The 27,058-nt window shown below is 42.3% G+C and overlaps 1 protein-coding gene across 1 annotated transcript; it reads right to left on the bottom strand.

Moving 5' to 3' along the window:
- On the bottom strand, positions 1-27,058 carry LOC135539580 (3'-5' exoribonuclease HELZ2-like). The gene is given in 20 exon segments (XM_064965541.1): positions 1-470; positions 573-740; positions 882-1,038; positions 1,188-1,397; positions 3,163-3,306; positions 4,597-4,789; positions 4,873-5,004; positions 5,197-5,341; positions 5,473-5,628; positions 5,728-5,868; positions 5,972-6,057; positions 6,377-9,848; positions 10,143-10,218; positions 10,375-11,173; positions 16,159-16,794; positions 19,937-20,451; positions 25,043-25,150; positions 25,578-25,761; positions 26,009-26,687; positions 26,690-27,058. Coding segments are annotated over 20 exon segments (8,454 nt in total). The 5' UTR covers positions 27,012-27,058; the 3' UTR covers positions 1-339.

Genomic DNA, 27,058 nt, shown 5'->3' with positions numbered 1-27,058 from the left:
TAAGACATGGAATTTTTATTAGGGTTACATTTCAGAAATTGCGAAAAGCTGAGTTTTTAAATGTATTTGGCTAAGGTGTATGTAAACTTCTGACTGCAACTGTATTTATACAGTGTATATATATCAACAAACAGTATAGTTAGCAATAAAAAATATACAGTCTAATACAATTGACAGATAATTTAAAGGTCACTTAAAAATGACAGTGATTGCAGATTATAACTAATTTGATTCAACATTGCAATATAGAAATTAAAAGCACATAATACATTTGTCTCTGAAAACTAATTTTAATTTTGCTATTCATAGTGCACTGATCCGCGACCGAGACCATGTATTTCAATGTAGACCGTGCTTACAGGATGCTTTGCGCACAGAGATCTTGACAGCTTCTGTGACAAAGTTCCTTGCTCTATAATGTTTGAGGAGCTGTCGCCAAGCGCCACTGCGGCTCAACAACTCTTGGTTACCTTTTAAGAAAGGAAGAAATTACATTTTAAAATGCCACTAGTTTAGATTAGGCTTACTCTAATGATCTTAACACTAAGCCCTGGATGAAAAGTCTTGCTCACCGATAATGCACAGTCCCTCTTTGGCCCTGGTGATGCCCACGTTGATCTGGTTGGGGTTGCCAACAATGCCCACATGTTTAGACCTCCAGGCCCTGTCCGGCTCGATCTCGATCTCCTTGCTGGGTAATGAGCGCACAGTGGAGAGAATGACGTAGCGCCATTCACATCCTGCATTGGAGACGAAACAGCGATTGTTATAGCAATGGCTAACCTAATCAGATTAAAGTTGACAAAAGGACAACGGGGGACAACCATAACATCACAACCAAAACAGTACAGAGGGGAAAGTATGAAAGAGAAAATTGTCACCTTGACTTTTTGTGATGGTGGTGACAGTGATTTTGTCCATTTTGTGTTCATGAAGTTCTTTCTTAAATTCAGACACCTGGGCATTGTAGGGTGATAGAATTGCAATATTCTGTTGTTTTATTTGGGATTCTGTTACCAGTGCTTTGGCGAGCCGGATCTGTGATGAACAAAAAGAAAACCATAAATCATACCCTCATCCTTTTAGAAAAGTGACTCACATGACTATACCAGTAGAATGGCAAGATTTGAGCCGTATCTGTTGAAGTGTGAGTTATGTGTTAAGACAAAACAAAAAGGGTTCCTTACCACTACATCTCTCTCCACCCTATTCGCTTTGGAGTTTTCAGTTCCCTTTTCTGTGCTCACAACCAGGCTGACCTCCTCTCCAATGACGTTCCCGAAAACAATGTGCTTCTGTTGGCTGTCAGCCTGAAGGACACTGCTTGAGTGATTCACTTCAGTCTTCAGTTTTCCTCCATAATATTCCTCCGATGGGAACTTGCATATATCTTCATGCTACAAAAAGTTAAACAATGGATAATACTATGTACTTTGTCATTGGATATCACATGTGCTGAATACAACAGGTGTAGACCTGACAGTGAAAAGCTTAATTACAAGCCCTTAACCAATAATGCAGTTTTAAGAAAATTAAGTGTTAAGTAAAAAATAGACAAGTACATCTAAAAAATAAATAATTAAAGAGCAGCAGTAAAGTAACAGTAGCGAGGCTATATACAAGGGGTACCGGTACAGAGTAATATGTGCATGTAGGTAGAGTTAAAGTGACAATGAATAGATAATAAACAGAGAGGGGCAGCAGCGTAAAATGAGGGGGTGGGGGCAATGTAAATAGTCTAGGTAGCCATTTCATTAGCTGTTCAGGATTCTTATGGCTTGGGAGTAGAAGCAGTTAAGAAGCCTTTTTGACCTACACTTGGCGCTCCGGTACCGCTTCCGTGCGGTAGCAGAGAGAATAGTCTATGACTAGGGTAACTGGAGTCTGACAATTTTTAGGGCCTTCCTCTGACACCGCCTGGTATAGAGGTCCTGGATGGAATTAAGCTTGGCCCCAGTGATGTACTGGGCCATACGCACTACTCTCTGTAGTGCCTTGCGGTTGGAGGCCGAGCAGTTGCCATACCAGGCAGTGATTCAACCAGTCAGGATGCTATTGATGGTGTAGCTGTAGAACTTTTGGGGATCTGAGGACCCATGCCAATTCTTTTCAGTCTCCTGAGGGGGAATAGGCTTTGTCGTGCCTGCTTCATGACGATCTTGGTGTGTTTGGACCATGATAGTTTGTTGGTGATGTGGACACCAAGAACTTGAAGCTCTCAACCTGCTCCACTACAGCCCCGTCGATGAGAATGGGGGCATGTTCGGTCCTGTTTTTACTGTAGTCCATAATCATCTCCTTTGTCTTGATCAAGTTGAGGGAGAGGTTGTTATCCTGTCACCACGCGGCCAGATCTCTGACCTCCTCCCTATAGGCTGTCTCATCGTTTTCGGTGGTCAGGCCTACCACCGTTGTGTCATTGGCAAACTTAATGATGGTGTGGGAGTCGTGCCTGGCCATGCAGTCATGGGTGAACAAGGAGTACAGGAGGGGACTGAGCACGCACCCCTGAGGGGCCACTGTGTTGAGGATCAGCTTGGCGGATGTGTTTTTACCTACTCTTACCACCCTGGGGCTGCCCAGTCCAGGATCCAGTTGCAGAGGGAGGTGTTTAGTCCCAGGGTCTTTAGATTATTGTTGAGCTTTGAGGGCACTATGGTGTTGAACACTGAGCTGTAGTCAACAAATAGCATTCTCACGTTACTTACTTTTGTCCAGGTGGGAAAGGGCAGTGTGGAGTGCAATAGAGATTGCATCATCTGTGGATCTGTTGGGGAAGTATGCAAATTGGAGTGGGTCTAGGGTTTCTGGGATAATGGTGTTTGTGAGCCATGACCAGCCGTTCAAAGCACTTCATGGCTACAGACGTGAGAGCTACGGGTTGGTAGTCATTTAGGCAGGTTAGCTTAGTGTTCTTGGGCACAGAGACTATGGTGGTCTGCTTGAAACATGTTGGTATTACAGACTCAGTCAGGTACAGGTTGAACATGTCAGTGAAGACACTTGCCAGTTGGTCAGCACATGCTGATATTAATCAACATGCATCTTAAAGCATATCTGTGCAGTCAAAGGCACAGTTTTATAAACATTTGTCGAATTAGATTATATGATGTGAATTAGGCTGTGATAAATTCATAGCCCAAACATTTCTGGACCTCTTACCATTCTGTACTGGGTATCCAGCATCACTGTCTGGGACTGGTACTCAAAGTAACGCTCAAACAGAGACTTTGACATCCCCAACTTCCTCAGAAGTTCATTCTTAACGATGGGGCGTAGCTGTTTGTGGTCACCGAGCAACACAATCTAGGAAGTGAAAAGAGGTTATTTAGCCATCAATCTGCATCACTTGCAAATGTGGTGATGACCTTTAATAAACATATAGGATGGCTGGAATGGAATAAATGTAACACAGTCAAACATGTGGTTTCCATATTTCATGTGTTTGATACTGTTCCATCTGATCCATTCCAGCCATTACAATGACCCAATCATACTATAGCTCCTCCCACCAGCCTCCTCTGCTTGGGATGCAGTTGAGAAAACGGGGTTGCTGTTAAGGTTTAGTTTAACAGATTCTGTGTCAATGCAGTCTTTATATGCCCAAACTCAATGCCCCCAAAAAAAATCTACATAATTTTTACAGAAATGCTCACAGTAACACATTCTTAAAATGTAATTTCACAACACTACACTTTTAGAAAAAAAAGGCTGCAAAAAAGGCTTCTTCGGCTGTCCCCAAAGGAGAACCCTTTTTGGTTCCAAGTAGGACCTGTTTGGGTTCCATGTAGAACCCTCTGTGCAAATGGTTGCACATGGAACCCAAAAGGGTTATTCAATACATAAATATGCAGCATCACAAACATACAAAAATAATTTAAATCTCAGAGTCTAAACCGGTGTGTGGGGGGGGGGGGGTTCTACTATGCTAACATATGGAATTGTTTTAAGATGATCATACCGTGGATCATTTAGCTATTTGATTTTGAATTTTAGGACCCCTTTAGGAACATCATTTTATTTGAATTTTGTATGATTTGATAAAATATAGCATTTTTATAACTATAGGCCATAGAAACGCATTGAATAACACATTCAAAAATGTAAAAAAAACAACAGAAAAAAGTCAAGGAGTTAAGGAATAAGGTTTTGAAGTGTCTCGTTTTTGTAGTTACAAAACTACCTCCATACTTCCATTAATTTACACTTGTTACCTACAGATGAGTCCCTTGACACTTGTAGGGGTCGTAAAGCAAAATGGAGAGTCTCCCCTTTCCACAGTTGGTTCATATTAATTTGTAGCCAAAACGGTTTGGACACTACAGACAGAAGTTGGCACATCAGTGTTACCAACTTCAGAGTCCCGTGGGGCATGTGGGGGTCGTAGACGCTACAGATTTTAGGGATGTCTCCTGGTGCTGATGTGACAGTTTCAGATATCACTAGCTTAAATTTACAGATTTTGATGGGGATTTTTTTGTTATTTATTAAATTGACACATGGGTGCATCAATAGACTCTTAAGGATTTTAAACCATCATACATGGATATATCATTCTATAACAAAAAGTAAATGAAAACATGGATTTCAACACACCTTTTCTGGTTTGTTGCTGACCAATGGGATGAGGGCCTGAGGTTCTGTTGCCATGGCACATTCATCAATAAGAATCTGGCGTGCACTGACTGTTTTAGTGAGGTTAGGAGAAGAGGCTACTGTACAGGTGCACAGAATGACATCGTGCCTCTGCAGCTCATGCACATGAGCTTTATTCAGAAGACTTTTGTAGCTAGAAGAAAAAACAAAAAATGTCAGATGTAAGGTTTTTTTTTTTTAAATCAAAATTGCATTACAGCAAAATTCTATACTTACTCCTCAACTTCTTCTGCTGTCAACTCCTCTCCCTTTGATTCTATTGCTAGCTTTATTCTGTGGTCAAATTCTTTTATTTCCGTGGAATGTGGATTTTGTTCTTCCCGTATGCGATGATGCAAAGTAATATCTCTACAAATGGTACAGGTATGGTAAAATACTTTGATATGTTGAGTTTGTGTAATGTGAACCATTTGACAAAAACATGCTGAGACACTGGTCAGACATGATAAAGACAGCCCTACGATCAGATTATCAAAGACAAGACAGAGATTCCCTGAAAAAGTGGCCACAACTGCAGAGTGATGAGTGTATATTTTATACCGGAGTTCTGCCTTGGACCGCTCATGGCGAAGTGACCTGGGAGAGAGCTGAAGGACACTCCCTGGGTAAGGGTACTCCGCCATCTCCAGTTGTCGGCTGTACACCCTGAGGGGCTTCAACTTGTCTCCAAACTTCACCAGGCACTCTACAGAATGTTCAGAATGAATAGAATGTTACCTAGAATGTTCCCTACAGAACTTGGATCATGTTTAAGCTGTGGTTGTGTTATACATTATTTTGTGGAGACAATTTCAATTCAAGTATGAAGTAACTTGCCAGCAACCACATCGACAGACTTATTGGAAGGACCACAGAAGAGAATAACTTCTTTCTTGTCCTTGTCCTTCGGATTTTCAAATATCCTGGGGTTTTTGGAGTTCATCACAAGGAACCAGTACACAATGTAAACTCCTAAAACAGTCTTTCCAGTCCCTATGAAACAGGTGTGTATTTTTTACTTGAGTAAACATAGCAATGGGCAATAAAACAGCTTCAGGTATTCTGGTAGTAGTACTGTATTTCTTAACTTACCAGGTGGCCCTTGTATGATTGTGAAGTTGTTATTCAGAGCTTTCTCCACTGCATCAATTTGACTCAATTTCAGCTCTGGGAGACCCTCTGGTGCCTTTTCCCTCATGAGTTGGTACCGTGGTGGTACAACAGATTGCAAAGCTACAATCCCAAGCAAGACCACAAAACAATATTTTCATCATATAGCTTAATTAAAAACAAGGTTGTTGTAAATTCCCACAGATGTAAAATGGGGTTACTTTACCTCCTTTTGGAACGTGTTGTCCTAGGGCTATTTTCTGAACAAGCTCATTTGCAGACACAATGTTATTCACAGCCATTTCTTTACGTCTAGACAGTAGAAATGTTAACAACCATTCATTATGTATACTGAATTAATTATGGGAACATTATGTCCATCCAATAAAAATATGAGATTTTTTTACATTATTATCTTATTTTAAAGAGTGCACTTAAAAATAAATCTTATTTTAAAATGTGAGTAGTACTTTATATTTGACTGCAGCAATTACCAGGTATTTACTAAAAATGGTAGTTACATTTGAAGCACCATTTTGAAGACTTAAATGAGACTTAAATAATAACGGTAATACATTTGTTCAATGACAATTGTTCAATCTCTTTTTTTGCATACTAATTTAATACTTGCACGTCTGTCAGAAGCTTTGGGATTATCTCAACCGTGTATGTTGTCTTTCTCTGGTAGACACACTCTGGAATGGTATCCATTGGCAAGTGGTTGATGTAGAAGTGCACTTTTCTGGCTTGATTTTGGTTGTTTTTTGGTTCTTCAAAGTTGGTTGTAACACCATGTGCCACCCATGTGTAATTCTTAGGGTCGACTACTTCCTCTGATTGGTCAGGGATTGAAGTCAGTTTCAATCCCCTTTTTCGGATGCACAGAAAGCACTTGCTAAGGTTGCATTCAATGGCCCATTCTTTAATGTATTTGAGTGGAAGTTCGAAACTTCCTTTCAGTCTGTTTTTCCCTTGCTTCAAGTTCAGCTTTAGGTCCTCAATTATTATGCTGTCACTTTCATCAACAGCATTGTCTGCAGACTCCATCTCACAAAGTGGTCGCCAGATCTTCACATACTCTCTTGCGTTGCTATATTCACTCTTGGATGGACAGTCTGCACGTTTGGAAAAGCATGTGATAGGACTGCGGGCATGGTCTACACACACTTTAAATATTGGTTTGATGCACACCAACTGAACAGTGGGTGTCCAATAACCTTTTTTTCCTTCAGATGTCATTTGGACTTGAAGTGTGTCTCCCGGCTTCAAATGTAGGGTAAGATCAACATAGTGCTCCATTTCAATTTTTTCAGCTTTTCCGTATGCAGTTCTACGGGAGTCATTCCCAGCTTCAAGCAAATCCACCTTGGCATGTTTTGAGAGACTCTTTACATTTTCTGTTTGCTTTGTTGTGGCATCTAGTATGAGAGACCTTGCTATGTTCCATTTTTCATGGCCCATTGCATTAACAATGGCTTGCCAAGTCTTTTGTGGGAGCTTGATGCAGGCAGCTGAATTTTGCACCTTTTTTAGCTCTTGGTGAATTTTGGCAGTGTCAATTGAGTACACTCGTCTTCTCCATGTCAGAGTCATTTGGTTCTCATTTGAATCGTACAGTGGTTGATCCTTTGGTTGCAAATCTCTGTACCTAACAGGCAAACACTCTGGAAAAGAGTGCCTGTCGAACGGAAATGACAGCTTGAAACTGTCTCCTGCTGCTACACCAACAACAAATGCTAGCTTCAGAGAATTTTGTTTCTTCATGTTGATGGCGAAAGATATCATCGCAGCCTTCTTTTCATACTCATTGGCCTTCTTGTAGCTGTCTTCAATCTTCTGACACAGAATGTCAATCTCTTGTGGAGAATATTGGACCGGAGTGCCGCTTAGGACTGACTGCAAAAGCCTTTGCAGGATAATATCCATGTAGCGACGTATGGGCGAGGATGCTTGTGTATATGACTCAAGTTTTAAGGAATAGTGCCCAACCTTTTCCCAGGATGAATTGGAACGGATGACGTAGGCTTCGTCAAGACACTTCCTAAACTCATATATCACTGGAAGGAGCTGGGGGTAGATGTCATCTGTACCAATCAGATCAATCATTGTGTCAGTGTCAACTTCCTCTTTCTTGGCAGCTGACAGGATCTCATTCCATATTGATGTTAGCACGTAGAAGCTTTTGCTCTCCATGGCCTCCTGGTCAAGTTGAATGTCATAGTCAAGGTTGTGCCTCAGGTGAAAGGACAGTGGTATGATGTCTTTGTATCGCTCTTTCAAGTCTTCTAACATTTCAGGGTCAGGGCTTACTTGACATCGGAGTGGAGTGCAGAACATGGTTTCATTTGCATTGATCAAAAATTCAGACACAGAATGGTTGAACAGTACACTAAGCTCCTCAATCATCTGACTGGATCTCCTCTTCCCTGGCTTCTGGTGATCGTCCAATCGTCTATAGCTCCAATCCTTGCCAAGCCTGGCCTTCCTTTGGACTTTGGCAAAACGATTTGCCACAGAAACACAGTCTTCTAAAGTATCAAACTTGGCCTCTTCTCCAGACCGCTTACTGATGATGTCCTCTGCCTCGTCATAAGACAACTTTCTATCGGACTTGATTTGCGAAAGCTGGAATTTCTTTTCAGTGATTTTGTGTGTTGCCTTGTCCACTTTTATCATTAACGAAACTACCTTTCGATCTATACCAGGCAGGAGACTCAAGTGGTAGATGCTAACTGATTTTGGGAACATGTAAACTGGTTCTTCTCTAGGGCTGTAAAATTTTGCACCATGTTTTTGTGCAGCATCATCCAACGAACCGCCAAGATTCACGAAACTTGCCACATCTGCTATGTGGACTCCAACCTCATAATGGCTTTCCATGTCAATGACACTGATTGCATCATCCAAGTCTAGGGATTTCTTTTGGTCAACAGTGAAAGTAATACACTTTCGGAGGTCCTTTCTGTTACTATTTTGGGTGTCTTTCCAGGTACATGGTTCAGCTAAAACATGGCTGGGAGGCAACGGTTGAACATTAAATTCTGCATCCAAAATCCTTAAGCCCTCCTCCAAAGATGATCCTGTGGAAAGAATGTCTATCACCTTCCCTAACGGATAGGCATAGTTTCCTTTGTTTTCTGTTTTCATTTTCCAGCAAAACACTTCCACCATAAATACATGATTGCGTTTGATTTCTTCATCAAGTTGTTGATATCTGACAATCTCCCATTCTCCATCATTGTGCTTCCATATTGGAATTAAATTGTGTCTCTTCTTGCTGACCAAGGTACATATTTTGGTGGTGTTTGTGTTGAGTGGTACCATCATTTTTCTGAGGAATTGATATTCAGTCTTCGTTTCGGGTTTATGGTTATCTTCGACTTCAAGGGTACAAGCAAACACACGACGGGATTCAGCTGCCTTGATGGTGCCTAACACTTTTCCTTGTGGAATACCCTCACAAGGAACTACTTTGGCCACCACTTCATCACCACAGAAGGACTTGCCGAGGTTACCTCTACCTTTGATGATAATGTGGTTAGTTGGGTTGTCAAATGGAATGATATAACCTGCATTGTGTTTCTCCATGACCAATTCACCTCGCTTGTACACATTGGGCTGCTCTCTCAACAACTGCAACAAGGCATCTCTTTCAACTTTGGCACTATCGTATAGTCTCTTTCGTTCCGGTAGTGTGTAGTGTGCCCTGTTTTGCTCCTCTTGTAGTTCTTGGAGAATAGCATCCATGCTGTTCTCTGTATCGAACATAACTGACTGAGTGCTGCTCTCATCCAGGTATTCTGTCCTTTGGAATCTTGAGATTTCCTTGATATTGCCATCAATGAAGTCATTGGTAAGGTGTTTCGGTTCAGCACTTCCCTTGCTAATACAATGGTGAATGTAGCTTCTCCAGATTCTTGAGCACTTCTCAAAGTAGCAAAGCGCAGCAGCATCTCCAACCACAACAACCTGGGATTGCGCCCTAGTCATGGCTGTGTTCAGCATGCGAGCATCGTTGAAAAACTCCACACAATATGAGTCAGGAGGGTGAAGGCTGTCACGGGTTTGAACGGCAGTCATTACTATTGCTCTGAACTGTTTGCCTGTCAAGAAAGAATGAAAGTGTTATATGGTTAACAACCCACTATTTTGATGAATAGAAAGGTTTCAATACAAAGATCAAAATAACATAAAATAAACAAAGTCAACAAAAATGTTACTTTTTTTTATTATGTTAACAAATCATGTGTTCATTTCTGATTGAGTCGACATATGCAGCTACTGTGAACGACGTCTCCTCGAATGCAAGAACATTGCCTTTAAAAGCCGCATAGTTCACAAAGAGCGATCGGAATAAATTCCAGACCAAATCTTTGAGTTGTTTTCATGATAAATACCTTGAACATTGGATATATTCTCCACAGTCACTCGGCCAAGGAATCTTTTCTGAAGATCTTTCCTGATCATTGAAACCTATGAATACATAAATAATGTCAACCAAAAAAGTTATGGACATAACACAACATTGACTTGAGAGGTTTTTCCTAATTTTCTCAACAAATGCATTAGAATTATTAAACTGTGCATGGTAATTGATTAAAAAAATTAAATGAGGAACAACGGTTTCACCTGGCATCGTTCAGAGAGAACACAGATTGAGCTTTGATCATGATTCCCCCATGCGATTGGCCAATCTCTGAGCAGATTTTGCACTATTTCAACCACGCATTCAACCTCGTCAAGATTAAACCATGACATGGATGCGGTGTCCAAGTGGGATTCTCCTCTGACATGGTGAAACCTCAAAGGGTGGCTGTTCGGATGAGCTGGAACATTACCAACAGCCTTGATGGCATCCGACTTGCCAACGTAGAAGTGAGTGGACACAAATTCTACTATCTCTTTTGTGTTGCGATAGTTCTCGTGAAAAAATATTCTGCTTTTCAAAGCTGTACTACTTTCACAGCCTTGATAGAAGTGGAACAGGCGGTTCAGCAAAGAGTGATTGGAGTGTTGGTCATCGTCCGTTGAAAATAGTTTTGGTCCCATCTGCATGTGATCTCCAGCTAGAACCACCCGAGTTACTGGCCCTGCTAGACCAAGGGGCATTAGGGCTTCACATTCGAGCATCTGGGAGGCTTCGTCAATCAGGATGTGGGTGAAGTAGCCATCGGAAAGCTTTAGGTCATTGAAGTGTCTTGCCATTGCAGTAGTTGTTATGACTATTCTGTGGTGATCCAAAGCAGATTTGGTAGGAGGTAGAAAAAACTGACCGTCTTTGGATAGGAGTTAGTACTTCTGTGTGATCTCATCCGTAGAACTTACTAGAACCCCTTGTTTATTTGCTTTTATTCTCAGTGGCTTCATCTCAGGGTGTCCAGAGTTGACATATGGATGGAAATGGTCTTTGATATACAAATCTGCAGAGCTGACCAGGGAAAGAGAGGGGTTAACTATGCTTACCATTTAACAGTTCCACTAAAATGTGACTGTCCTTAAAACCAGAATGGAAAACTGGTCTTGCATTAGTAATTAAAAAGCAGGTACATTGCAACTACAAATGTGTGTGTGTGTTAACATTTGGATTCAAATCTGTGTATTGACATTGGGATTAATACATGGCATAATAGTTATAAATGTTAATTTATAACTGTCAAACCCATATGAGGCTTACACAATTCAAATGATTGATGAGCAAACTCATGATAGCCCTATGACTTAACTGTGCTATCTTAACCATTACACAGAGGTCAAATAAAAGTATTTTGTTGCAAATCTAATGTTTACAAAAATCTCACATACAGTGCCTTGCGAAAGTATTCGGCCCCCTTGAACTTTGCGACCTTTTGCCACATTTCAGGCTTCAAACATAAAGATATAAAACTGTATTTTTTGTGTGAAGAATCAACAAGTGGGACACAATCATGAAGTGGAACGACATTTATTGGATATTTCAAACTTTTTTAACATATCAAAAGCTGAAAAATTGGATGTGCAAAATTATTCAGCCCCCTTAAATTAATCCTTTGTAGCGCCACCTTTTGCTGCGATTACAGCTGTAAGTCGCTTGGGGTATGTCTCTATCAGTTTTGCACATCGAGAGACTGAAATTTTTTCCCATTCCTCCTTGCAAAACAGCTCGAGCTCAGTGAGGTTGGATGGAGAGCATTTGTGAACAGCAGTTTTCAGTTCTTTCCACAGATTCTCGATTGGATTCAGGTCTGGACTTTGACCATTCTAACACCTGGATATGTTTATTTTTGAACCATTCCATTGTAGATTTTGCTTTATGTTTTGGATCATTGTCTTGTTGGAAGACAAATCTCCGTCCCAGTCTCAGGTCTTTTGCAGACTCCATCAGGTTTTCTTCCAGAATGGTCCTGTATTTGGCTCCATCCATCTTCCCATCAATTTTAACCATCTTCCCTGTCCCTGCTGAAGAAAAGCAGGCCCAAACCATGATGCTGCCACCACCATGTTTGACAGTGGGTATGGTGTGTTCAGGGTGATGTGCTGTGTTGCTTTTACGCCAAACATAACGTTTTGCATTGTTGCCAAAAAGTTCAATTTTGGTTTCATCTGACCAGAGCACCTTCTTCCACATGTTTGGTGTGTCTCCCAGGTGGCTTGTGGCAAACTTTAAACAACACTTTTTATGGATATCTTTAAGAAATGGCTTTCTTCTTGCCACTCTTCCATAAAGGCCAGATTTGTGCAATATACGACTGATTGTTGTCCTATGGACAGAGTCTCCCACCTCAGCTGTAGACCTCTGCAGTTCATCCAGAGTGATCATGGGCCTCTTGGCTGCATCTCTGATCAGTCTTCTCCTTGTATGAGCTGAAAGTTCAGGGACGGCCAGGTCTTGGTAGATTTGCAGTGGTCTGATACTCCTTCCATTTCAATATTATCGCTTGTACAGTGCTCCTTCGGATGTTTAAAGCTTGGGAAATCTTTTTGTATCCAAATCCGGCTTTAAACTTCTTCACAACAGTATCTCGGACCTGCCTGGTGTGTTCCTTGTTCTTCATGATGCTCTCTGCGCTTTTAACGGACCTCTGAGACTATCACAGTGCAGGTGCATTTATATGGAGACTTGATTACACACAGGTGGATTGTATTTATCATCATTAGTCATTTAGGTCAACATTGGATCATTCAGAGATCCTCACTGAACTTCTGGAGAGAGTTTGCTGCACTGAAAGTAAAGGGGCTGAATAATTTTGCACGCCCAATTTTTCAGTTTTTGATTTGTTAAAAAAGTTTGAAATATCCAAAAAATGTCGTTCCACTTCATGATTGTGTCCCACTTGTTGTTGATTCTTCACAAAAAATACAGTTTTATATCTTTATGTTTGAAGCCTGAAATGTGGCAAAAGGTCGCAAAGTTCAAGGGGGCCGAATACTTTCGCAAGGCACTGTATGTTATTAACAGTTTTAAGCACTATTATGTAACAATGCTTGCCTGTCAACTCAGAGGTGGGGTCAATTCAAATTGAAGAAGTACGTTAAACTTGAACAATGATTAAAAATACATCTATTTTCAATGACTTCTCAATAAACTTAGCTATTTATTTGAAATGTTTTTTTAACTTGAATTTTACATTAAAATAACTTCCTGAATTGACTGGATGTCAACTAATTGCATAATGTAAGACATACACAGCGCATTCGGAAAGTATTCAGACCCCTTTTCAACGCAACGCAACATTTTGTTGCCTTACAGCCAACATTCTAAAATTGATGAAATAATTTTTTCTATCATCAATCAATAGCTTATTATGGAAATAATATAAAGACAAAGCGAAAACAGGTTTGAACATGTTTCTGCACATTTTCTAAGTACAAAAAAACAAAACAGAAATACCTTATTTACATTAGTATTCAGACCCTTCGCTATGAGACTCGAAATTGAGCTCAGGTGCATCCTGTTTCCATTGATCATCCTTGAGATGTTTCTACAACTTGGTTGGCGTCCACCTGTGGTAATTTCAATTGAGTGGACATGATTTGGAAAGGCACACGCATATCTACAGAACAAGTCAAAAGTTTGGACCCACCTACTCATTCCAGGGTTTTTCTTTATTTTTCAATTTTCTTCATTGTAGAATAATATTGAAGACATCAAAACTACGAAATAACACAGAATCATGTAGTACGCAAACAAGTGTTAAACAAATCAAAATGTATTTTCTATTTTAGATTCTTCAAAGTAGCCACCTTTTGCCTTGATGACAACTTTGCGCACACTTGGCATTATTTCAACCAGCTTCAAGTGGTAGTTACCCAGAATGCATTTCATTGAGCAGGTGTGCCTTGCTGAAAGTTTATTTGTGGAATTTTTTCTCGCTAAAGTTAATTTGTGGTAAAAGACCAAGTCCATATTATGTCCAGAACAGCTCAAATAAGCAAAGAGAAATTGCAGTCCATCATTACTTTAAGACATGAATTGCAGTTGCAAAAACCATCAACCTCTATGATGAAACTGGCTTTCATTAGGACCACCACAGGAAAGGAAGACCCAGACGTACCTCTGCTGCAGAGTATAAGTTCATTAGAGTTACATCAGAAATGACAGCCTAAATAAATGGTTCACAGAGTTCAAGTAACAGACATATCACAACATCAACTGTTCAGAGAACACTGTGTGAATCAAGCCTTCATGGTTGAATTGCTGCAAAGAAACCACTACTAAAGGACACCAATTAGAAGAAGAGACTTGCTTGGGCCAAGAAACATGAGCAATGGACATTAGACCGGTGGAAATCTGTCCTTTGGTCTGATGAGTCCAAAATGTATGATTTTTGATTCCAACCGCCGTGTCTTTGTGAGACGCAGAGTAGGTGAACGGATGATCTCTGCATGTGTGGTTCCCCCGTGAAGCATGGAGGAGGAGGTGTGATGTTGTGGGGGTTCTTTGCTGGTGACACTCTCAGTGATTTACTTAGAATTCAAGGCACACTTAACCAGCATGGCTACCACAGCGTTCTGCAGTGATACGCCATATCATCTGGTTTACGCTAAGTGGGACTATCATTTGTTTTTCATCAGGACAATGACCCAACACACCTCCAGGCTATTTAAGGGATATTTAACCAAGAAGAAAAGTGATAGAGTGCTGCATCAGATGATCTGGCCTCCACAATCACTCGACCTCAACTCAATTGAGATGGTTTGGTATGAGTTGGACCGAAGAGGGAAGGACAAGCAGCCTAGAAGTGGTCAGCATATGTGGGAACTCCTTCAAGACTGTTGGAAAAGCATTTCACGTGAAGCTGGTTGAGAGAATGCCAAGAGTGTGCAAAGCTGTCATCAAGGCAAAGGGTGGCTATTTTGAAGAATCTAAAATATATTTTGATTTGTTTTACACTTTTTTGGTTACTACATCATTCTACGTGTTATTTCATAGTTTTGATGTCTTCACTGTTATTCTACAATGTAGAAAATAGTACAAATAAAGAAAGCCCTTGGATGAGTAGGTGTGTCCAAACATTTGACTGGTACTGGTACAGTTGACAGTGCATGTCAGAGCAAATACCAAGCCATGAGGTCGAAGGAATTGAAGAAGAGACAGGATTGTGTTGAGTCACAGATCTGGGGAAGGGTACCAAAAACTTTCTGCAGCATTGAAGGTCCCCAAGAACACAATGCCATCCATCATTCTTAAATGGAAGAAGATTGGAACCATCAAGACTCTTCCTAGAGCTGGCTGCCTGGCCAAACGGAGCAATCAGGGGAGAAGGGCCTTGGTCAGTGAGGTGGCCAAGAGTCTGATGGGATCCTGTCGGGATCCTTGATGAAAACCTGCACCAGAGTGCTCAGGACCTCAGACTGGGAGGAAGGTTCACCTTCCAACAGGACAATGACCCTAAGCACACAGCCAAGACAACGCAGGAGTGGCTTCGGGACCAATCTCTGAATGTCCTTGAGTGGCCCAGCCAGAGCCCGGACCTGAACCCGATCGAACATCTCTGGAGAGACCTAACAAATGCTGTGAAGCAACACTCCCCATCCAACCTGACAGAGCCTCAGAGGATCTGCAGAGAAGAATGGGAGAAACTCCACAAATACAGGTGTGCCCAGCTTGTAGCGTCATACCCAAGAAGACTTGAGGCTGTAATCGCTGCCAAAGATGCTTCAACAAAGTACTGAGTAAGGGTCTGAATAATTATCTCATTGTGCTTTTTCATTATTTTTTTAAATATGAAAAAAACACATTATTTTTGCTTTGTTATTATGGGGAATTGAGCGTAGATTGATGAGTGGAAAAACTATTTAATCCATTTTAGAATAAGGCTGTAACGTAACAAAATGTGGAAAAGGGGTCTGAATACTTTCCGAATGCACTGTAGTCAAGTTCTAGAAAATTAAACTCAATGTAAGTGAATCTATATAGAACACTGGAGTCATTACCTGTTGGTGAGGGTGCAAATCAGTACTCTGGTGTGTGGCTGCCGTACCAGCTCTTTGGCTGCTGTAGCAAGCGTGAAGGTTTTCCCAGTTCCAAACGGTCCATAAATGAGGAGTGGTGCCACACTTCTTCCATCTGAGTCCCCTACGATGAAATCAATGGCTGCATGCTGCTTTGCATTGACTTTGGGAAATTCAATTTCATTAACAGGGACAATGCAGTTCCTGAAGTCTGGCAACACTCTCTCTGTGTCTGGAAGGAAATCTATGGCTTTGTGCATCTCACAGAACTTCAGACGATTCAGGTGGAACTGGACCTCCATTTCATATGTTTCGTTTCTTTGGAGCTTCAGATCAGAGCAGCATCTTTTAGACAGCTGCAAGTGCATTTTATTCTCACTTGTGGCATCTCGGAGGATGATGGCTTCGTAGACCTTATGACTTTGATTATCTGAAGATACTGGTGCTATGAGAGCGGACTGGACGCTTCGCCTAAGCACCCAACCCTCTGGGCTGTCTGGGGTTAGAGTATAAGGGACTGAAACGGCACAGAATAGTTCCCCTAGAGGAGCTATCTTCATTCCGAACTGAGGGTCGTCTAGGGTCACAGACAAGGTGATGGTCCCTCGAACATTGAGTCTAAAACCCGAAAGGCAATGAAGAGACTTAAGTCGTGTTCACATCTAACATTAGGAGAGACGAGATAAAACTAGACAGATCAAAAATACAAGACGCGTGGCTGAGACTGTTTCCACAGTAACATTGACACTTTACAATGAATGACATGATACAACTTTGAAACAAATTTGCTACTTTTTGTAGCAAGCGAGTATCATGTAACACAAGCAGCCACTTGCTCACCGGAGACAGGGGATACTCTGAGTTGAGAGCAGGGTTTCCGTTAGCCTGTAATAACCAGATTTTGATTTTTTTTAAATGTAAAAGCCGATAAATAACATTAGGAGGAGAATAAAAAATGACATTGCGAAGTAATGCTTTTTAGCCTATTCATTGATGGAAATACATTTGACTGGTCATGCTTATCGGTCTATAGGTTAATTAGCATAATTTAATGGAAAAATGTAATTGCCCTGTGTACAGTAGCTTATGTTCATTTTGGATCTTACTTCTCACACGCGTATGCAGAGCCTTTGAGTGGCAAATCTGTCAGATAGTGCAAGAGCTGCCACTGCAGCTTTGTATGGTGCTTGACACTGGGAACTTGGAAAAATACGAGGTCAAATCATAACGTCATTGATCTTCATGTCGGAGCATTAGAAAGAGGCCAGAATTCCCGAGTTGGAAGACCGTTCAAATAGATTTTTCCCAGTCAGAGAGTTTTTTTTCCCAGTTGCCTTGAATGCACTGAAGTCGGAAGTCGAGATGTACGAATTCCCAGTTGTTTTGAACACAGCATCAAACAGCAATGGAAGGCATGCTTCATCAGCACGTCACATACTACTTTGCAATGAGCTGGAGGCAGTACTCATTTTGAAAACATATATCCTACTGTATTGTTTGGAACCTGAACGTTGTAATATATTGAACAAAAATATAAAAGCAACATGTAAAGAGCTGATCCCATGTTTCATGAGCTGAAATGAAAGATCCTAGAAATGTTCCATATGCACAAATAGCTTATTTCTCTCAAATATTGTGCACAAATGTGTTTATGCTCATGTTAGTGAGCATGTCTCTTTTGCCAAGATGATCCATCCACCTGACGGGTGTGGCATATCAAGAAGCTGATTAGACAGCATGATCATTACACAGGTGCACCTTGTGCCGTGGACAATACTCTAAAATGTGCAGTTTTGTTAAACAATACAATGTAACATATTTCTCAAGTTTTAAGGGAGCATACAATTGGTATGCTGACTGCAGGAATGTCCACCAGAGCGGCAGCCAGAAAATTGAATGTTAAAACTATCAGAAACCATCTCGGGAAGCTCATCTGCGTGCTGGTTGTCATCACCAGGGTCTTGACCTGACTGCAGTTCAGTGTCGTAACCAACTTCAGTGGGCAAATGCTCACCTTTGACGGCCACTGGCATGTTGCAGAAGTGTGCTCTCCATGAACTATAAACTAAAAAGCATAAACTACGGACAATGAACACAATTGCATTTTATCGATGGTCATTTGAGATCCTGAGGCCCATTGTCATGCCATTCATCTGCCGCTATCACATCATGTTCCAGCATGATAATGCAGGAACCCATGTTGCAAGGATCTGTACACAGTTCCTGAAAATGTCCCAGTTATATTATGGCCTGCATACTCCGATGCTGTTGGAAGTGGTGTTGGATGGCCAGTAGAAGGCACCCTTTCCTCTGTTCCCAAAAAAGAATATCCCAATACCCCAGGGAAATGACTGGGGACATTGCTCTGTGTAGGGTGCTGTCTTTTGGCTGGGACGTTAAATGGGTGTACTGGCTATCTGTGGTCACTGAAGATCCCATGGCACTTATCGTAGGGGTGTTAACACCCTGGTGTCCTGGCTAAATTCTCAATCATGCCCTCATACGGTCACCTAATCATCCCCAGCTTGCAATTGGCTCATTCATCCCCCTGTAGCTATTCCCCAGGTCGTTGCTGTAAATTACAATGTGTTCTCAGTTAACTTATCTGGTTAAATAAATGGTGGTCGGTCACACCAGATACTGAATGGTTTTCTGATCCACACCACAACGTTTTTGAAAGGTATCTGTGAGCAACAGATGCACATCTATATTCCCAGTCATGAAATCCATAGCTTGGGGCTTAATTAATTTATTTCAATCGACTGATTTCCTTACATGAACTGTAACTCAGTAAAATCTTTGAAACTGCTGCATTTTGTTTATATTTTTGTTCAATGTACATATTATGAGGCATGTCTCACCTTACATCAAAGTAGCCAATTAGATTTAGTCTCTCAACAGTTCTAACAGATTGTGTGCAGAGCCCTTCTGACAACTATTTTCCACATAATTGCATTATGGTGCAAACATTCACACCTAGCCTATTGCCTTGTGTGCATTGCTGCATTTAGAATGTGAAGAAATAACCATTTATCAACCTTTTAAGCTAAATCTTCTGATCTGTTGCATCCCTCATTGTTTTTAAAGTTAGTGTTTTTTGTAGCCTAGGCCTACTGGTTGTATGAATTTGAGGGACAGTCCAAGTCTGTTTGGAATAGGCCATTTCGTTCTTGACAAGCTGACCAATAGAATAGGTAGCCTAAACGTTTCTACTATAGTATATTGACACAGGCTAGTGATTTGGCTGTGCGTTACTCGTCTTGTTGGCTGAGAAAAAAGTAAACGTGGACAGCCATTCTAACATGTTCAAAGTGCACATCAGAATTCGGTAAGAAGAGCCGCACATCGGTCTATCCTCGACTTGCATGTTGAGTTAATATAAATGAACATATTCTAAATGTGATTGCTGTCATTCTGAGGACCGTGGATGGACACCCTAATCAGGTTACACACCCAATGCACATGGGTCTGGTAAATTTCTCAAATGTCTGGTTAATTCAAATGTTGTCGGTCAAATGTCCAGCACCACACGTGTTCCTAACGGAAACTCTGGTTGAGAGAAATTTGAGCACCTTACGCTTACTAACTAGAGTTTCAGATCAAGCAAACGTTGTTTGAAAACTGCATTAAATCCATCTAGCCTTGTCTCTGCTGTTAGATGTGAACTGGACTTTACAGGTAGTTTATTTTACATGTATTTATAATAGTGTTGGAGATGATTAGTTAAAAAACAAAGCCATAGAAAAAATGATGTTATTACCTTGAAACTACCTGATCTTCTGCCTGCTCCTCTGTGTACAGGAAGCTGTGCATTTTCTTTTTGTAGTTCTGGTGATTCATGGCCGTGTTGCTGTCATCAAGTGGTTTATACTGCAAGCTAATCTGAGGGGGCTTGTACTCCTTCAGAAGCTCTTCCTGTACTTCTGTCTTGTCCATGCATGGGACGATGACCCTGTTCCCCCGATGCCAGTGTTCCAGATTCTGGGATGGGCGCCCAAAATCCTCAGGCGGCTCCTCGAGGTTAGGGGATGGCTGCTGTCTGACTTTAACTTTGAGTTTCTGTAGGAGGACTGGCCTCATGTCGAAGTCAAACACCAACCACTGTTCATAAAGACCCGGGTTGTTGGATTTGAAGGACACAGTGATGTCATAGGTCATGTCTGAGTTACATAACTGTTCACCAGTGGAGTAAGTGCAGGGCTCAGGACTGTTTTCATCCAGGGAGAAAGAGGCTCCAGGTTCCTGCTTCAGTAATGCTACATGTGCAAGTAGTCTCTGTGAAGACACAGGCAAAATGCACAGGTGACCAATGATATTAAATAAACAATGAAAGTGGAGACATCACGAACAGCAAAATGTACACTTAGCTGGAGCCACCCCACTGGGCACATACTGGTTGAATCTACGTTGTTTCCACGTAATGTCAATGAAATCTCGGATTTAATTGACATTTGTGCCCAGTGGGACCTCATTATTATTATTCTTATTATTAGAGGCAGGACCTCATTATTATTAGTGGTTAGAGCGTTGGGCTAGTAAACGAAAGGTTGCAAGATTGAATCCCCGAGCTGACAAGGTAAAAATCTGTCGTTCTGCCCCTGAACAAGGCAGTTAACCCACTGTTCATAGGCCGAGAAGAATTTGTTCTTAACTGACTTGCCTAGTTAAATAAAGGGACCAGGAAACATTCCCCCGCCATTAGACCAGCATTACCAGCCTGTACCATTGACACCAGGGAGGATGGGGCCATGGACACGTGCTGCTTACACCAAATCCTGACTCTGCCATCAGATGGTCACAGAGGTGAATGTTAGGACACTCGTGAAGCAGAAGTAATAGCAGTGACAAACGTATTTCTACAATAGAATTTGATCTTGAGCTGTATCTGTGTCCTCACTGCCCTTTCCCACCTGCACAAAAGGAACACCTATGTGAGAATGCTGTTCATTGACTACAGTTCAGTGTTCAACACCAGAGTACCCACAAAGCTCATCACATAGACCCTGTGACTATACACTTCCCTCTGCAACTGGATCCTGGACTTCCTGACGGGCCGCCCCCAGGGACAATAAAAGGCCACCCTAAAATGTGTAGTTGTGGCACACAACACAATGCCACAGGCGTCTCAAGTTTTGAAGGAGTGTGCAGAACATCCTGAATTCTTGGGGGCATGGAAACATTACTCAATTGGTATCAAGGGATCTAACATGTCAAGGAAAACATTCCCCACATCATTATGCCACCCGTCTGTACCATTGGCACCAGGCAGGATGGGGCCCTGGACTCTTGCTGCTTGCGACAAATCATGACTCTGTTTGACGCAACAGGAACCAGGATTCGTTGGACCAGGCAATGTTTTTTAGCTTCTTCTTGTTTTTATCTGATAGGAGTGGAACCCGGTGTGGTCGTATGCTGCATTAGTCCATGCGTGACAAGGACCGATGAGTTGAATTTAAAATTCTTACATATTGTACCTTTAAACATATAATACTGTACGTGCCAAAGTTCCAGAGCGGGATCTCTGAAAGTTATGGCTTATATTATACAGAGAAATTGGTATAGTAGGCAGTGTAACCAATCACTACTCTGGCTGACACCTAACTCAAAAGGCTATTTTGAAGGGGATGTGCTTTTTTACTGATTGTTTCTCCTCTGTGTCTTTCTCGCTCAAACAACCACATTGAGTGGTGTAATAGTGCCTGGAGAAGTAGGAATACTCAAATTTTGCCCAAAATTTACCAAACGGCCTGTCCCACTGAAGGAAAGGCTCCCTGTGTGAAAAAAAAAAATCTGTGAGAAACCGGGACATACACTCTTAATGACCGAAAATGATAAATCCTATATTGGTCTTTCACAGTCAGGTCAAGCTATACTGTGAAAGTAGGTCAATAATAGGCCTACTATTGAAACAGATAAATGAGTCTGTCAACTCAGATATGCACAGGTTTCAGATTTTTCCAATATGCTCCTAAAGTCACACTTTTGTAATAGAAAAACAACAAAATTGGATGTTCTAAGTCCATAAGAATGCTTAAACCACATCAGGAGACCACTTTTGAGGTCTAGGAAAAATCTAAGAAATTTAGATTTTTTTTAGGGTAGTTACCCTTTAATTGATGTGCACAGGCACCAAGCACAGTTGTTTGGCTAGCGGTGTTTGTTGCGCATGAGACAGAATTTGCTAAACAAATGGCCACTGGAGTGATGCAAATAATCATGATATCATTCTTCCAGGTAGGCATAGGCTTTCCATCTACCAGAAGGTTAGGCCTATTTGTATTTAAACTCAGTAAAAAAGAAACGTCCTCTCACTGTCAACTGCGTTTATTTTCAGAAAACTAAAAGCATAACAAGATTCAACAACTGAGGCATAAACTGAACAAGTTTCACACACATGTGACTAACAGAATTTAATAATGTGTCCCTGAACAAAGGGCGGGGGGTTCAAAAGGAACAGTCAGTATCTGGTGTGGCCACCAGCTGCATTAAGTACTGCAGTGCATCTCCTCCTCATGGACTGCACCAGATTTGCCAGTTCTTGCTGTGAGATGTTACCCCACTCTTCCATCAAGGCACCTGCAAGTTCCCGGACATTTCTGGGGGGAATAGTCCTAGCCCTCACCCTCCGATCCAACAGGTCCCAGACGTGCTCAATGGGATTGAGATCTTGGCTCTTTGCTGGCCATGGCAGAACACTGACATTCCTGTCTTGCAGGAAATCATGCACAGAACGAGCAGTATGGCTGGTGGCATTGTCATGCTGGAGGGTCATGTCAGGATGAGGGTACCACATGGGGGGTACCACATGAGGGAAGAGGATGTCTTCCCTGTAACGCACAGCGTTGAGATTGCTTGCAATGACATCAAGCTCAGTCCGATGATGATGTGACACACCGCCCCAGACCATGACGGTCCCTCCACCTCCAAATCGATCCCGCTCCAGAGTACAGGCCTAGGTGTAATGCTCAATCACTTGACGATAAATGCGAATCCGAATGAGACAAAACCACTTTCCACCAGAATTTGTCTAACTCCATCAAGGATGAACTGGCCTATCGGGAACTGTGTGAGGACCTCAAGTCCCTGATAACGCTGGCAATTAGGATGGACAACCGCCGCCAAGAACATTTTTTGATGTTGACACCACCCCAGTATCCTGGTTTCCTGAGCACCCCAAGCCCCCGAACCCAGCATTGAGGAGCCCATAAAGATGGGACTGCGGAGGTCTCGGCCATCTCCGTGCTACATGCCCAGAACTGAAGGAAATGCCAGGGCCTGCCAGGATAAGGGGAGACCCTGACGAGCTGTGCAGTTACCGCCATGCTACCCAGTCACTGTCTGTCATTAACTGTAACCCTCCACTAGGACAACTGTCAGCACCAGATTCAAGCCTTCGTGGACTACGAGGCCGCAGATAATTGAATTGATCAGGACTTCGCCAGAGAGTTACAAATCCCCTGCATGAAGTGTCCCATCCCTCTGCAGATTGGCTCCGGTCAGGTGGCTCTGGTCATTGGCTCCGGTCATTGGCTCCGGTCAGGTGGAATATCTGACCAAGCCCTTTCACAGGTTGAGGTGAACCACTCATAGACGTAGTTTTATTTTGATCGCTGCTCCCGAGAACCCCCTTATCCTAGTGTACCCCTGACTAGTGCTACATAACCCACTATTCTCCTGGTCTATGGGACACCTACGAGACTGGGGTAGAGACCCCCACCCAGAGCCTTGCCGTGTCCTCCTGACTATTCCGCTCTCCCTCCCGAATACTTTGACCTCGGAGAGGCAAGCTGCCACCCCATCGTCCATACGACTGTGCCATAGAACTCCAACCCGGCTCCACACCTCCCCAGGGCCGTCTGTACTCCCTCTCGGCCCCTGAAGCATTACATCCGGGAGTCGCTGGAGGCAGGTTTCATTCTCCCCTCTAATTCCCCAGATGACACTATGTTGAATCGGTTTGTCTTCATTTACCTCGATGACATCCTGATCTTCTCCAAAACCATTCCGGAACACATTCTGCACATCTGCCAACTCCTGAGACACATCCTGCAGAGCCAACTATATGTCAAGATAGAGAAGTGTGAGTTCCACGTATCCAAAGTTTCCTTCCTGGGTAACATTATCTCTACCACAGGCATCCAAATGGACCCATAAAGGTTGAGGCGGTTTCCGACCGGCCCTGCCCCGCCCCACCTCACTCAAGCAGATCCAGCGGTTCCTCAGGTTTGCCAATTTATATAGGCGTTTTAAACGCAACTTTGGTGCAGTGGTAGCGCCTCTCCTAACCCGCAAGTCCAGGACCCGTTTTTGCTGGACTCCCGAGGCTGACAGGGTATTCACGGACATTTCACCTCTGGACCCATCCTTGTTCATCCTGATCCTACTTGTCCCTTTGTGGTAGAGGTGGACGCCTTGGACACCAGAACAGGGGCAGTCCTTTCACAGCAGAACGAGGAGGACAAGAAACTGCATCCATGTGCCTTTCTGTCCAAGTAGTTCTCTTTGTTTGGTCAACTTTGACAGGATTGTTCTTTAAATACCCATGGACCATTCCCACATTCTCAAAAATAGAAATATTGTTTAATTATTCAAACTTTTGATTGTCCAATTGTCTCTCTGTGTTCCACAATTTACATTCCAATCCCGAACACTACAGAGCATAGAGGCAGCATATTTTATGACCGTCATAACAGCAGACTTCCCGCTCTCCCCCTCTACTAGAGAGAGCACGCTGTAGAGCGGACCCACTGTAACCTGATCCTTCAGATCGTCACAGGAGTTTTATGACACTGCTTACAGGGAAAGTAAACCAATGTGTTATTTAGCCATATAGAGTACACTACTTAGTACACTAGCTAGCTGTTACCTCTGTTTTGATCTGGAAGTTCCATTTTAATTCGGCATCAGTCTCCACACACTCCACACACAAATCCCCATCAAAAGTGACACTCACGTCATCAACTTGTTCTGAAATCTGTCAAATGAAGTCATAGTTAGTTTGTTGCTTGGGGACAATTAAAATGTTACAGTATTATCCAACTTGGTTTACTATATGTACAGTAGTAGCAAGTAGAATATCTAAGCAATCATTGCACAGGAGGACAATGTCTTACGATGTATTACAATCATATAAAATGCATTATACCAGTTGGCTTTAAGTAAAGTATTGGCTATTTGATCAGTTCTCTGTTTAATAGTAACTATTCAGAGTGCAGAAACCCGCACTGCTAAAATCATTATGTGCAGTAGTTCCTGCAAAATGTTATTTATTAATGACACTACTACTTTGTTATTTTTCACACAATATGCATTCATTATTAGCCTCACTTGGTTTACTCAAATGCAGGTTTGATTGAATCTCTTGATTGAATGTGCTGCTCATCTGAACTATGATGACTTACAATTTGCACTTCATTGCTGCTCTGTCTGTACTCCTCTAAGAGATGTTCCCTGTAGGACATGAGGCCTTGAGCCTTTATGTTGCGCCTCATCACATTGTCCTCTTCGGCTCGCATTAGCCACTCTTCAAGCTCCTCCACAGAGTGAGCTTTCACGCAGTTGGTGCCATATTCACATGTGTCAGGCCTGAGACGAAATGGCAGTGCAAACTATAATGAGACGCTAGAGGCACAATCTGTAAAATGTCTTGCTGCTTTTGGTTATTAAACAAATTAAATGTATACCGCATGTTTTTTTTAAAGAAAATGTCTTATTGATCACTTATAGACAGTAAGGGCTGTTTACATATGCATCTCTCATACAGATTACACTTTTAGGCTTTGCAGTGTTCGCAGACATAAGTGTCTCTCCTTGTTTACAAAAACGTGTTTACCTGTCGCAAAACCAAAACTCTGCTTTGTGGCTGTGAGGTGGGGGGCGATGTTTCCACTCCGTGGTTGTGTCCCCAGAAATCATCTGGGAGTGCCCCAAGGAGGCACAATGTTTGAAAAAGCTCTCCTGTGAAGAGAGGGCTATGAAGCAAGCTTTGCAGTAGATCGCCGCCTGCAGGTTAGGGGCGGGCACTACGTCTTGAGCCGACTGTTGCCTCTGCCATTGCCTTTCCTGGGAGAGCTGCAAGAGTTCCTGGCGACTCAACTCCACACGTGACTCTGCTCGCCATACAGCCAATTCCACCTCGCTGTGCAATAATTGGCACTGGCTGGGGCCGTGCCAACAGGGCATACCTTGCATGAAATAGTTGCCGCACTGGAAAGGGAAGACTGGAGGAAGAGGCCTGATCTGATTGTAGACTTCCTTCCCCTGATTTTCTGCCAGGTGATGAACCAAGACTGGGCTCCAGACATGGGCTGTATCCGCTGAGCAAGTGTTGTTCCACCGTTTACCTGTAATTTTTGTTGGAGTGCCACAGAAGCAGTCTTGACAGAGCTCTTGAAATTCCCCTGAGAACTCAGTGAGAATTTTTTTGGCTGGGTTTTGCTGTTGGACAGCGATTCTCTCTGACTCAGTTATCAGTCTAATTAACGTGCTGTGATCTATCTTCTGGTGCTTTAAAAGTTCCACATGGCAGCCTCCTCAAGGCTCCTTGCGAAGGTGCAGCGGTTCCTGTGCTTTGAACACCCAGACCCCTCCACAAAGTACCAACACACATAATACTGGCTGGGGTTTGTAAATTTAGGGCGGCAGGAAACAGGCCTCCATTTGCTAGTACCTTTGCCTTTAGCCAATAGAAGTTCTCTGCTGCATTGGTGTTCGACTGCTTTAAGGCTGTATGTGATTTCGTTCTCTTTGACAGAGCATGCAGAACACACAACTTTAAAGTTGTATGCCACTAAGAGCTCAGCCAGTTTGGACCCATTTGTCCCTTTGCCTGGCATTGTTGAATCTTCATAGAATTATGTATAAAATGTGGCCTTCTTTGACT

This window comes from Oncorhynchus masou, chromosome 5 (assembly GCF_036934945.1).
Source record: "Oncorhynchus masou masou isolate Uvic2021 chromosome 5, UVic_Omas_1.1, whole genome shotgun sequence".
NCBI lineage: Eukaryota > Metazoa > Chordata > Actinopteri > Salmoniformes > Salmonidae > Oncorhynchus > Oncorhynchus masou.
The sequence above is the reverse complement of the archived record's forward strand: the minus strand, read 5'-3'. Positions and strand labels throughout refer to the sequence as shown.